Source organism: Artemia franciscana, chromosome 8 (assembly GCF_032884065.1).
Source record: "Artemia franciscana chromosome 8, ASM3288406v1, whole genome shotgun sequence".
Classification (NCBI taxonomy): Eukaryota; Metazoa; Arthropoda; class Branchiopoda; order Anostraca; family Artemiidae; genus Artemia; species Artemia franciscana.
In genome coordinates, this window is record NC_088870.1 from 2,391,090 (window position 1) to 2,405,577 (window position 14,488).

A 14,488-nucleotide genomic window follows, 5' to 3' on the forward strand; every position below is an offset into this window, starting at 1 on the left:
CTGGCGTTGAAATAAAACAGTTCGTGGTAACGAACTGTAGTAAGGAGCGATCTGGCTCAATAGTAAACGAAACTCTAAAACACGAAATTTTGAAAATAATAGATACATCAAAAGAATCAAATTTTTATGCTGATCTTAATATATGAGTTTCATTAAATTTAGTCCTACTCATCAAAAGTTACGAGCCTCAGAAAATCTGTGTGGTTTTGGAAAATAGGGGTTAACACTCCCTAAAAGTCATAGGATCTTAACGAAAATCACACCATCACATTCAGCGTATCAGAGAACCCTACTGTAGAAGTCTCAAGCTCCTATCTACAAAAATGTGGAACTAAGTGTTTTTTGCCAGAAGACCGATCACGGGTGCGTGTTTATTTATTTGTTTTTCCCCCAGGAGTGATCGTATAGACCAAGTGGTCCTAGAATGTCGTGAGAGGGCTCATTATAACGAAAATTAAAAATTCTAGTGCCCTTTTTAAGTGACCAAAAAAATTGGAGGGCACCTGGGCCCCTTCTCACGCTCATTTTTTCCCAAAATCCCTCCTCAACGCCCTCCGTTGTTTTTTATTTGAACAGTGGAAACTTGCCAGTTCATTGTTAGATTGCGATAAACCATGGCCATTCCTAACCTGTGACAGTCTTTAGGGTTTTAATTTAACAAATTTAGTTTTAAAAGTTTTTTATTTTAGAGATTATAGGTTTAAAGATTTTACTTTTCAAGTTTAGATCTTAAAGTTTCTTTTTTTTCTGGCTTTAAAATTTCTGTTTTAAACTTTTATTTTAAAGTTTTGGTTATTTAGTTTTAGTTTTAGCTTTACGATTTTATAAGTTTTTTTGCATGAAATTTCAGTTTTAAACTTTTAATTTTGAAGTTTCAATTTAAAAGTTAGTTTTAGAAGTCTTAGTTTTAAATTGTTAATTTTAAAGTCTTAAAGTTTTTGTTTAAAGTTTAGTTTTAAAATTTAAGTTTTAAATTATCAGTCTTAAAGTCTAGATTTTATTTTCTCTTAATGTAAAAGGCAGTTTTAAAAGCTTTATTTTAATTCATAAAGTTTTAGTTTTAAAGGTTTTGTTTTAAAATTTTCAGTTTATTACAGTTTCATTAAGGTTTTATTTTTAAAGCAATAGTTTTAAATTTTCAGTTTAAGGTTTCACCTTTAATTTTTTTAATTTTAATTTGTTTTATTTCTCTTTTCCGGCCTTAAAATTTTGGTATAAACTTTTATTTTGAAGTTTTGGTTTTGCAGTTTTAGTGTTAAGGTTGTACGAATAGTTTTTTTTCCGTAAATTTTCAGTTCTAAAGTTTTAAAGAAGAAGAAGGTCCCTTGCAGAGCAATCATAGGCGTGAAAAATAAGTTCTCTTGCCAGCACTGTCTTTAAGGATCAAATGGTGGGTGATTCTCTCTTTTCCTTTGAGATACAAGTGTTGCCAGCCAAAGCTGATGTCAAAAGCAAAATAAAGAGATAGACAAGCCTTGTCTCAAAAAACCATGCCATAATCAAGGGGCACTTATAGCCACGTGGCTATTGGGCCTTATGACCTGAGCTTCAACTCAGTTCTGCGATTGCGCCCATAACAATAATAATAATATATAGCTCGTGATTGAAGTGGAGTGGTTGCTTTAATGATTAAACATGGTTTAAATACGTTTATTGACATGAAAATAGTGAAATCATGAGTAAAAGGTGCCAGGACAGGAACAGGAAGGGACACAGGAAGAGTGGCATAAAGCATAAGTGGCATAGGAACAGGAAGAGTGGCATAAAGCATAAGTGGCATAGGAACAGGAAGAGTGGCATAAAGCATAAGTGGCATAGGAACAGGAAGAGTGGTATAAAGCATAAGTGGCATAGGAACAGGAAGAGTGGCATAAAGCATTCAAGGTTGAGCTGAGTGGTGTTTTAAAGCATTTGATAGCAGAAAAAGAAGAAGAAAATCTATCTTGTCACCTGTGAAACACAAAGCTTTCTATCATAGCTGATAAAACAGCAGAAAAGGGGCAGTGAGAACTTTTGTCATTACTGTTAAATACAAGAGCTAAGAGCTAGTATGGCACTTGTTATGAGGCAAGAAGAGCTAAGAGCCAAAAGATCATATGGTATGAGCTCTAAGAAAATTCTATGAATCAATAGATTGATTTAAAATGGAAAATAAGAGGCTTAATACCGGTCAGGATTTAAAATAAGAGCTCTAAGTCACGATGTCCTTCTAAGTATCAAAATTCATCAAGATCTGATCACCCGCTCGTAAGTTATAAATACCTATTTTCTTCTAATTTTTCCTCTCCTTTTAGCCCCCCAGATGGTCGAATCTGGGAAAACGACTTTATCAAGTCAATTTGTGCAGCTCCCTAAGACGCCTACCAATTTTCATCGTCCTAGCACGTCCAGAAGCACCAAACTTGCCAAATCACTGAACCTCTCCCCCCAACTCCCCCAAAGAGAGCGAATCCAGTACGGTTCCGTCAATCACCTATCAAGGACATTTGCTTATTCTATCCACCAAGCTTCATTCCACTCCACTCCAAGTGTAAATTCCTCCACTCCAAGTGTTTTCCAAGATTTCCCCTCCAAATCCCCCCAATGTCAAAAGATCTGGTCAGGATTTGAAATAAGACCTCTGAGACATGAATTCCTTCTAAATATCAAATTTTATTAAGATCTGATCACCTATTCGTAAGATAAAAATACACCAATTTTCACGTTTTCCAAGAATTCCGGTTTCCCCCTTCAACTCCCCCCAATGTCACAGGATCTGGTCGAAATTTAAAATTAGAGCTTTAAAGCACAAGATCCTTCTAAATATCAAATTTCATTAAGATCTGGTCACCCTTTCGTAAGTTACAGATACCTCAATTTTCAAAATTATCCCCCCCAACTCCCCCAAAGAGAGCAGATCCGGCCCGGTTATGTCAGTCATGTATCTTAGACAGGTTTTTATTCTTCCCATCCAGTTTCATCCTGATCTCACCGGTTTAAGTATTTTCTAAGATTCACCCCCCCCCCAGTTACGCTTGATCCGGTTGAGATTTAAAATAAGAGATCTGAGTTACGAGGTCCTTCTAAATATGAAGTTTCATGAAGATCTGATCACTCCTTCATAAGTTAAAAATACGTAATTTGTTCTAATTTTTCAGAATTCACCCCCCCCCCCCCCAATAGAGCGGATCCGTTCCAATTATGTAAATCACGTATCTAAGACTTCTGCTTATTTTTCCCACGAAGTTTCATCCCGACCCCTACAATCTAAGAGTTTTCCATAATTTTAGGTTCCCCACCCAAAACTCCCCCCAATGTCACCAGATCCGGTCGGGATTTAAAATAAGAGCGTTGAGACACGATACTCTTCTAAATGTCAAATTTCATTGAGATCCGATCACCCGTTCATAAGTTAAAAATACCTCATCTTTTCTATTTTATCAGAACTACCCCCCCCCCCCCCAACTACCCCAAAGAGAGCGGATCCGTTCCGGTTATGTCAATCATGTATCTAGGACTTGTGCTTATTTTTCCCACCAAGTTTCATCCCTATCCCTCCAGTCTAAGTGTTTTCCAAGTTTTATGTTTCCCCCTCCCAACTCTCCGTAATGTCACCAGGTCCGGTCAGGATTGAAAATAAGAGCTCTGAGACACGATATCCTTCTAAATATGAAATTTCATTGAGATCCGATCACCCGTTCGTAAGTTAAAAATACCTCTTTTTTTCTAATTTTTCAGAATTACCCCCCCCCCCCAACTAACCCAAAGAGATCGGATCCGTTCCGGTTATGTCAATCATGTATCTAAGACTTGTGCTTATTTTTCCCACCAAGTTTCATCCCGATCCCTCCACTCTAAGTGTTTTCCAGGATTTTAGGTTTCCCCCTCCCAACTCCCCCCCCAGTGTCACCAGATCTGATCGGGATTTAAGATAACAGCTCTCAGACATGATATCCTTCCAAACATCAAATTTCATTAAGACCTGATCAACCGTTCGTAAGTTAAAAATATTTCAATTTTTCGATTTTTTCTGAATTAACGGGGTTAATACCAAGTGCCAGAATAAAAATATAATTTTATTCAAAGTTAAAGAAGGGTGTTTCGCAATTTAGGAGTGTAAGGATGCAAGTGAAGAAGGGTGAAAATTGGGTTATTAAAGAATTTTTAAACAAAAGAGGTACACCAATTCATTGGAAAATTTAATTGGCCTATGATAATGCTTCTGTGAAGTCTGTGAAGATGGAATGTGAAGATGAAAGCATGCGTAGATATGAAGACGGAAGCAATGCGAAGATAGCATGTGAAGATGGAAGCTAATGTGCACTACCAAGGCTTGCATCAATAATGGTAGTGCAATGCATGCCATTTACACCAGTAAGCACATTCCTGGCCACCTTGAACTCTTCCTAAGAGAGATTATTAGCTATGCTGCTAACAGTCCTAAAACAATTACAGTCAAAAGAAATTCGGGTTCTCTGTAACTCTAAACTGCAGAAAATTTTAACAAACTTTTTTTTTTAGTTTGGAAAAATAGAATCCTCTGAACAAAGCTACACTGAAATCGGTTCAATAATATCTTGTGAAAAGAAAATTATTGACCAGGTGATCCCTTTAATACCTCTATGACATGATCTAATCTTTGTGACATAAATGAAATGATTTGCACCCCATACATCTTCTAGAGCCTTGTGGGAAAATATCAGAGAACGCTCTAAACCTGTTTGGACTCCACTGCTGTAATCTGCTGGCTGAATTGGTTGGATATATGTAGCAAACGATTACCCATATAAACCCAGCTTCAAAGGCAGTTGAGTTGGCTGCCTTAGTGGTAGTGTAAGTACAACTTAGATTACCACTCAATAGAACTAAGTTATGCTTAGTGGCAATCACCTCACTCTAGTGAACCTAAGTGGATGCTCCTCTGGACTTTTCTTTCTACTGTTGAGAAGGCAAGGAATGTTTAAATATCCAATGGTGTATGTTAGTGCAGAAACTTGGTGTCTTATGCAGTTTCTCTGTGGGTCTTGGGGAAGGATTTTTTGAAGATCAAGAATGTCACTAGACAGTCCAAACTTCTGAGCTATGCAGTTTTATTCTCAACTTGTATGCACTTCAATCAGTTTTGATGACATACCTTGGTGCTACAGCAGAACAAGAGTTTTCAATATTGTTGGTCATCAAAACTGAACTCAGAAATCAAGACATCATTGTTGTTGATGAAAAATCCATACAAAATAAAAGAAGATAATGAGGAGTGACAAAAAGCAGCAGCATAAAACAGCAGAGAAAGCAGCTTTAATGAGAAAGCTCCTGAGTTTGAAAATCAAGTTTTGATACTTGAGATGTCAGGGTTTGAATTATAGCTTCCAGTCCAACACCTGGTGCATGATTCAGAAATTAATCTGTTGACAATTAAACAAAATAATTTTGTTTGACATTGTATTGTTAGCACCTCTGTTGAAGTTATGATCATTCTCAATAATTAAAAAAAAAAAAGAAAAAGAATTTCTGAACCAGATATTATTGCTTCTGATGTTTACAAGAAAGAAAACTGTCATTTTAAATTTTTTTCAAATTTTTTTAACCAGTGAAGCACTTTTAGTGACTTTGCATAATGCTAGAAAAAAAAATCAGGGTGGCATCAAAAGTACCTTTTCATCTTACACTTGGAAAGTTTAATGAGCATAGCTCCTGGAAACTCCTGGGCTGAGGTGGCTTGTCAGTAGTTATAGCATATACATTAGATTGTTTAAGATGCTTAAATTGTTTTCAGATTTGATTTCTAGAGTGATGCAACTACAGATAAGGGTTGTTGTTTCCTCACCATTCATTACCATAAGCGTTTAATAAACCAAGTGTCTCAAGGGAACTGACCTTCCTTTGGTGATTTTTTTTTAGCCCTGGATGTGTGCGCACCTAATTATCTAGATACATATAGGGTTTCTACATCAAATGCCTTAATTTTATCAGAAACTGTTTTACTAAAATACCTACTGGAGAATTAGTAATTGTTTCAAGTCAGGCAAATCCATTGGATACAAGGGGAGGCTGGAATTAACAAAATATTTGACAGATATGCAGCTGTTTTCTTATCTGTGTAAAAAATGCGTCAGCTGAAGAAAAAAGGCAAGTATCTTCCTTAGAGCTCAAATCCATAGTCATGATGGGGAGGGAGCATTGTTGTGTTTCAACAAGATGATAAAAGCCTAAAATGGACAATTTTTAGATCAAGAGTCTGTCAGATTGCATCAAGCCTAAACTTATATTGTACTAGACTACCCATCAAATTGCTGCAACCCCATAAGAAGGGACATTGAGGGAATCCCCCCCATGGGAATTTCCCTGTTTATACTTATAACAATTATATTTTTAAATTTTGCGGTATTTCAAAAATCCCTCCCCATGCAAAAATTGTCCCCCTGGAAAATACTCCCCTTCAAACAATTCCCCCCACAAAAATCATCTCTCCCTGCATGTTCAGGTAATTAATATTTATAAAATATGATTCATATGAACAATAGCAACTTTCAAGCATTTGTGTTCAAGGGTTTCTGATTTCAGTCAGCACTAAAGTATTAAGAGAGCCTTGTGGGGAGGAGGAGAATTTTATACCTAAAACTATTGCAAGAGCATACTTAACAACTTCTTAAAATCTCTCGGCGATGATATGAACAATTTAGTAATGCATGAAGGACACACAGAGACCTACATTCAAGTTTATTTATATAGACTTGGACTATCATGTCTGAGTTTCTTTAAATAGGAGGTGTTAAAAACATAAAAAGGTTGAAGGTTGAAAATATCAAATTTGGTTCTTGAAACAAATGTTTGTACCCCACCTTCTGTGAAGCAATGCATTTAATATCTGACTAAGATTTAATTTAACTGTTTTTATTTATACAATTATTTTTAGCTAAATAATTGTTATTTCTCAACATTTTAAAAACTAAGGCAAGTCAGTTTTATTTTCCTAATCAATACATCCTAATAACTGAATCCGAATCCGATCCCAAAGAGCCTAATTTTTTCTTTTTTTTTTATCATGTTGTTAGGTGTTTCCCCCTTTTTACCAAATAAGATACATTTTTAATGAGAATTTTCTCACTTACTCCTTAGTGTCAAGTCTCATTAAAAAGAGCTGGTGTATTTAACAAAAATTCTCTGTCTAATTCAGCAAAGAATCATGAGTCAACCCAAAATCTTGATCATCCCTTAGTTCTATGACTATCGATCTTAGTTCTGCCCTATGATGGATGGAAATTATTATTATACAATCCCAAAAAAGGCTTATGCCAGCTTTGCTTCTCATTCAGACTATCTGTCTTGGCTTTTTCTCTAATTAGCCATGGCTTGATTACAACTTGAATTTAATTCAAACATCAATGGACTTGGTATTGGCCTTAGGCCGTGACTGAAGAAGCCTAAGGCAGACAGTTTTTATACTAAGAATGTATCTGATTGTCTCAAACCTAAACTTATACTGTACTAGTTTACCCATTACATTGCTGCAACTTCAAAAGAAGGGAGATTCAAGGAATCTCCCTCCCAAGGAAGATCCCCTTTTCTGCAGAAAATACCCCTCACATATTGATAGGTCTAATAATTGCATTTTTTTTTTATTTAAAAAGGATTTGAAAAATACCATGCAGACAATTCTCCCCTGCAGAAAATACCCCCTCCCCCCAAAAAAAATCGCCCCAAGGAAATCCCCTCACCATGCAAAAGATTTTTTCCACATGTAAAATAATTATCACATTTTTAGATTTAGTTTAAAAGATTTAATTTAACTGTTCTGGATTTAAACAAATTATTTAGAGCTAATTAATAGTTATTTCTCTATATTTCTGGACACTTCGAAATCAAAGATAGGCCGCTTTTCCTAGTCTATGCATCTTAATACCAGAGCATTCAAAAAACAATCTAACCCTAAAATACTTAATTTTGTCCTTGTTTGTTTTTTAAACATCCTATGGTGTTTTCCCTCTTAGTCACCAATAAAAGATGGATTATTTTTAAAGTGATCCCCCCATGGAAAATCCTCTCTTCCTGTAGAAAGTTCCCCTCACGTATTAATAGACCTAATTACTGTTTCTTTATATCTAAAAGTATTTGAAAAATCACCACAAAAAAAGCAGACAATTCTTACCTTGCAGAAGATGCAACCCCATCCCAACAATTTTACCTGCAGAAAATTCTCCCCCAGGAAATCCCCTCCCCCTCAGACGATTTTTCCACATGTAAAATAATGAATATATTTTTAAGTTTAATTTAAACATTAAATTTAATTGTTTTTGATTTATACAACATTTAGAGCTAAATTATTGTTATTTCTCTTCAAGTTGCCACTTTGATATCCAAAAAAAGTCAATTGAATTTCCTAATCTATTTCTATACATCCTAATAACTGAACATTCAAAAAAAAATCAAATCCCAAAATATCTCATTTTGTCCTTGTTTGTTTTATTTAATCACTTCTTAATGTGTTTTCCCTCTTAATTACCACTACAAGATGCATTTTTTTTTCTTAATGAGAAATTCCCCACTTACTTCTTAGTGTCAAGTCTTATTAAAAAAAAAGAGAGAGAAGACATATTCAATGAAAAGTCTCTGTCTAATTCTTTCTAATAATAATCACATAGCATTAGGGGTGCTGTTATGCCTTCAAGGAGCAACTAGAGAATTACTGCCAAATGTTTTTAAACACTTGAACTCTGAAGTATCATTCCAGAATTAAATTATATTTTTTTATTAACAAAGGTTTCCCTACTTACCTGTTTTATAATCTAATAAACTAAAAACATTTTTTGCAGTTCCAACAGCTACTATTTTGCCATTAGTAGTAAAATCAGCATGTTCAATATGACCCAAAAACTTCAGACTCCTAGAAAAGGAAGGACACACTAACTAGAATAAATTGGACTAATCATTATATCTTTACAATAATTATTGGCTACAAAGTGTAAAAGATTATATCTATAATACTATACCTTTTCTGCAATAAATACAATGCAGAAGTTCATGTATTAAATTAATTGCAATCTTTATTTGACACTAATACTTCTCAAAATTTACAAATTAAAGTTCATTTTAATGGAGTAGACTTAAGAAATATATTTGGGTAGTGGTATAGCCAGGGTAAAAATGTGACTCAAAGCCAAGGAAATTCAACCCTACAAAATGATCTATTCATTTTACTTGTGCCTAATCTATAATCCAAGTATATTAAAATAAGGGCTGGTTGACAAAGGGGATTAGGGAAATCATATGTCTAATTTGTCTTGCCAACTGCAGTATATTTGCAGGATTGTAAGCACTTTTCTGTATAAAATAGTAACATTAGTCCATATCTGAAAAAATAAAACCCTCTTTGGTAGCATTTTCCCAAAATGGGAGACACACCTTCCTAGGATGGTATGGAATAGTCTATGGGGACACACATATTAGCCAGGATTGAGAAAATTTGCTTGTGAAATTGATAAACCACATAACTACTGTGTCCCTGATGCTAGACTTTCCTGCAGCACATTATGGCTCAGAAATGTAACTGCCCAGTAGGGACTCCATTGTCTAGAAAAAACAATTCTGCATAGATAATACAATTGCATATGCAGATAAACTCTATACACATACCAGTGCATACTTCCAAACAATAGCTTCTAATGTTTCTTTAGCATTACAAGCATCATAGTTAGTATCTTACATGATTGCAAAAAACCACACACAATGGGAGAAACATCAATTTTAACAGCAGCTATGGATATGGCCAAAACAATGTTTGGCAAATCATATGCAGAACAGTTCCAACAAATACTGCTTGCTAATACCACTCTTGGCACAAGAATCCAGACATGCACCCATGGGGGGATTCTAAAGGGGTTGTATCCCTCCTCAAGAAAAAATACATTAAATTTATAAATGTTACATAGTTTACTTGGTTTTATTGTTCATTCCTTAATCCCTACTCAAAAGTTGCATTTGAAGAGCTAAAATAAACTTAAAGTAATGCCTAAAACACCATTTTTTCCACAGATATTGAAGTTTTACATTGGTTGGCCCAGGAATCCCCAGTCAGCCACCCTAATTATTTTCTGAGTGCAGCACTGGAAGAATAAACGATACATCTGTCTTTGCAATCAATTAGTTTCTCAGATACACTCTTCAATCTTAAAAGTAGACAAGGCAACCATTGTAGATAATGATTAATTAATTGTGGGTTTCAAGACAATAATATAATTGATGATACATAAATTTATAAACCCATTCATGACAAAACTAAATCCAGTGAAAATTTTTAACATAATCAACAATTTTTTTTATGAGGGTAGCATATTGTGGAACAATTACATTGGGCTGTGTAATGATGCTGGATAGTTGATGTGAGGATACCAAACTGACCTTCAAACACAAATTAAAAGCAAAACACCTAACATTCTCTGGATGCACAGCATACTCCACAGAGCAGCTCTCATATTAAAATATGAGTTGAGAACTTAACTGTATTTTTACAAAAGTAACAAAAGATGATTATGCCCCACTTTTGAATTATCATTAAGTAATATATTGTCTAAGAGTGATTCAGAGAATACTCAAACTCAAAGAAGAAATTGCAATTTTTCTCAAAGAAAATAATAATAAGGATGTGCCTGTGTTCAGGGATGATAATTTTATTGTTAAGCTTAACTATTTGGTGGATTTTTTTTTTAACTGAGTGCTTTAAATAAATTTATACAAGAGATTTTTTTTTTTTTAATTTTCAGAATGTGTCTCAGATTTAGTTTTGGCTAGATATTAAAAGTGAGTAAAGTTTAACAAGCTTTCAAGATGGTCTGAAGACTTGGACCTAGAATTCAATGCATCTGAATATAAACTTCTTCATCTTGGGCAAAAAAAAACTGATCATATAGCATTGGGAAACATCAACTTGAGGCAGTAACTGAAGAAAAAAATGAATGTATTATTAATGATAAGGAGCTTAACCTCCATGGCAATACACAACTTCAAGCTGCAAAAGCAAACTAGGCCCTTGAGCTTATTAAGAAAATGTTCACCATCAGGAACTCGAGAAGGCCTTAGTCTATCCTCATTTAGACTTTGGTATGATTTTGGCATACCCTCAATATAAAGTGGATGCTAAAGCAGTTGAGAATGTTAAGCACCAACCCACCAAGCTTGTGCCACACCTGCAAGAAAAACTTCTGAAGATCATCTTAGATTCACAGAACTCCTTGCACATGTATAGAGAAGACAAAGGGGAGATGTCATCAAGACTTGCAAGTTGCTTGAACACTCAAGTCTAAGTTCAGTCTTCTCCTCACCCCTCTATAGCTTCACCAGGGGACATAGCCATAAACTAAAGGTCCCGAGAAGCCTGCAACATGTACACCTAAACTTCTATGCTACTTGCTCTGTGCCACTATGCAAGTCTCTTGGATGCCACTGTTCAATCCAAACTGCTGAATCATTAAAGAAGGGTGTTGATAGGGGCTAGGCAAATGTGAAATGGTGGCTAACTTGGGAGGCTCCATAACCATGACAAAGTTCACACCCTCAGCAAGAGTTTCTACAGGAGGTTCAACACCATCTTATCTCACTGGTCAATGCAATTTAAGGTAAGGTAATTAAGTAGTGTCTTCTCCTTGTCTCTATTTTTGTAATGGAACTATCTCAAAATTAAGCCAATAATGAAAGGGTGTCACTTTAAGGGTCCAAAACTGAATTTACAATGGTAGCCCTTAGGCTAGCATGTTTACTTATAATATTTCTAAAAGTACATCACTTTACTTTAACCACCCCCTCCCCATGGTCAGGCACACACCCACTGGGGGGAGGGGCACAAGGGCTGTAGCCACCCTAAAGAAAAAAATTACATTCTGTTTTTAAATCTTATTCATTTATTTTTTTTTTATTAATACCAAATACTGTAAGATTTTGAGCTTGTCACACTAAACATAATAAAAAGAAATTATGACAATACTGATAACATAATATACACACAAATCAATGAAAATAACAACTACAACAAACACTGACAAATAATACTATAAATGATTTACTGTGAAAATTTGTTTCTGCTAATTTTGTTTTGAATCTGTTTATGTCACCTGTTAAAAAAGTTTCAGGTGGAAGGTCATTCCATGGCTTCCACACCCTGCTGTAAAATGAATGTTGGCCTATTTTCCTTTTTGAAAGTGAGGGGTACAATTTATGTGGGTGATAATGGGTAATGTTAGAGTCACTAAATGTGAAGAACTGTGATGTACTTATATTATCAAAGCCTTTGATTATATGGAATGTGTTAATAATGTCTGCCCTCCCTTCAGAATTGAAGACTTGGCAATCCTAGCCTGTGCAGTCTATTTGCTCTTTGCTGTGCTTTTTCAACCCTTGCCCTATCTTTTTTTATTCAATGGATACTATACTGACAAATTGTATTTGAGTATAGGCTGAACTGTTGATTTATAAATGGCAATGAATGAATGGAGGTTAAACTTACACAAATTGCATCTAAGAAATAATAGCTGATTCTTTGCCTTATGAGCTACTTTAGAGACATGCCTGTCAAACCTAAGACTAGAATCAAAATGAACACCAAGGTCACAGACATTTTCAACAGGTAAAATTGAATGTCCAGCAAGATGGTAATGGTAACTTTGTTCTACTTTGTTATATATTTGCTTAGTTTTATTATTCATTGCTTAGTCTCTACTTAAAACTTGTATTCAAAGAGCTAAAATGTACTTCAATTAACGCCTTAAAATAGGCCTAACATTTTTTTTTCCAAGGATTTTTTAAAGTTTTCTATTGGTTCACCCAGGGAACCCTGGTCAGCCCCCCTCCCAAAAAAAATTTTTCTAAGTGCTCTACTACCCATGCTCAAGTCTATCCTATAAATAGTCTATCCCTGAATTGTATACACAGAATAGATTTTTTTTTTAGACATGACTCTTTTCTTATACTAATTTAATGGTTAACAAACAACATCAACTTGGCCTACATCAAGCAACAGGGACATTCACAGAGAATATATAATTAATTCGCTATATTTGACTATTATAGTGAAAGTAAAGTATAGTATAATAGTAAGTATAGTGAAAGAGGGGGTAAAGTAAAGTGATATGCTTTCAGGAATGATATAACCTAGGTATTTTAGTGATAGCCTAGTAGGCTTAAGTGATAGCCTATGTAGCCTACTTTTAAATTTTTTAAAGCAAGCTAGTTTTTTTGAATTGTCTAGCCTAGTTTCCTTATGGAGGGGCCAACCACTATGGTAGTACCAAGAACATCAAAACATGCATCATGAGACATATTCACCTTTTGGCTAGCATAATTAGCCTTGACAAATTGGTCTAGACCATAAATAGCCATCCTGAGTTTACCAAAGTAATCATTACACATGCAAAGTGCATAGAATATTCATAGGGAATCAAGCAGTAGGGCTATATATCTTTCTGTCTTAACCTAGATCAAGAACATAAATTTAGCCTAAGCTATCCTTTTTTTCACCAATTATGTTCTTGTTAGCTTATTAAGCATGAGTGTATGGAGGGAGGGGTGGTGGAAGCCTCTGCCTCCTAGAACTTCAGATTTACACAAGATATGACTTAAAAGCAGTTGAAAAAATGTAAATCACTAAAAAAGCAGTTGATAAAAGGAAGATGCTTGAAAAAGCAGGAAATAAACAGCTAGAATGACAGTATAAAAGTCAAACAAGAAGCAATTATCCATAATGTCTTTGGAATAGGCCTATTTGTTTCAAATCCAAGAACACCAATAGCCTACTGAAGCTTATTGATGACTTATGATTTTTGGTGATTATGTTTCAATAAAAATTTCATAGGTATGATAGAACTTGCTGACAATGTCATGTTTTATAAACTTCCAATGTAACTTCAGCTTTCGCCTGCCCTTCATCACAGAATTGGCTGCCCCCCCCCCCACTAGAGAAGCTACATGCCCGTGATAGTAGGCTACATGGACAACTAGGCTATCAAAGCACTATAAACTCAGCGACATTTTTACCAGTCAGATTTTCCAATTTGATCTTCATACAACGAGGAAACGGGACTTAAAATGCATATGAAGGTGCAAATTGCAAAATAAAGCATTTTCTAAAGTTCTGCTATTTCTTCATGAAAATTAGAATAACAGTGTTGGACTTAGGCATCAATTTTAAAGTAGCTTTTCACAAAACAGCTCATTAAATGAGCCAAAAAAACACTCACCTTACAAATTTTTGGAAGATGTGTTATAAAATTTTTAAATTCTGCTGACCCACAGCGTAAAATTTAGAACTTCAACTCCTTCAGTTTTCGGTCAATTTTGTTGAAGGACAGAAATAAGTAAACTGGCTCGAAATTTGTAACGAAAGTGTTAAAGGCAGGATAGCTTGGCTTCAGCTCTATTAAGAACTGAAATACCACTGTTTTTTTTATACGAATAACTACCTCTTTTCTTAATCACTCGAAGTTTTATAGTAGAACTGTTACGAAAAATTTACTGGGCAAAACGA

At 34.9% G+C, this 14,488-nt stretch overlaps 1 protein-coding gene across 1 annotated transcript in view; it reads right to left on the bottom strand.

The window, feature by feature from the left end:
• Positions 1 to 14,145, bottom strand: part of LOC136029871 (ER membrane protein complex subunit 1-like) — an 85,035-nt gene extending 70,890 nt beyond the window's left edge. Inside the window, exons 1-2 of the mRNA XM_065708334.1 lie at positions 13,999 to 14,145; positions 8,751 to 8,860 (exon numbers count right to left, since the gene is read on the bottom strand). Coding sequence (XP_065564406.1) covers positions 8,751 to 8,860; positions 13,999 to 14,084 — 196 coding nt within the window. The 5' untranslated portion in view covers positions 14,085 to 14,145. The remainder of the gene's footprint in view (positions 1 to 8,750; positions 8,861 to 13,998) is intronic.
• Positions 14,146 to 14,488: the final 343 nt, after the last annotated feature.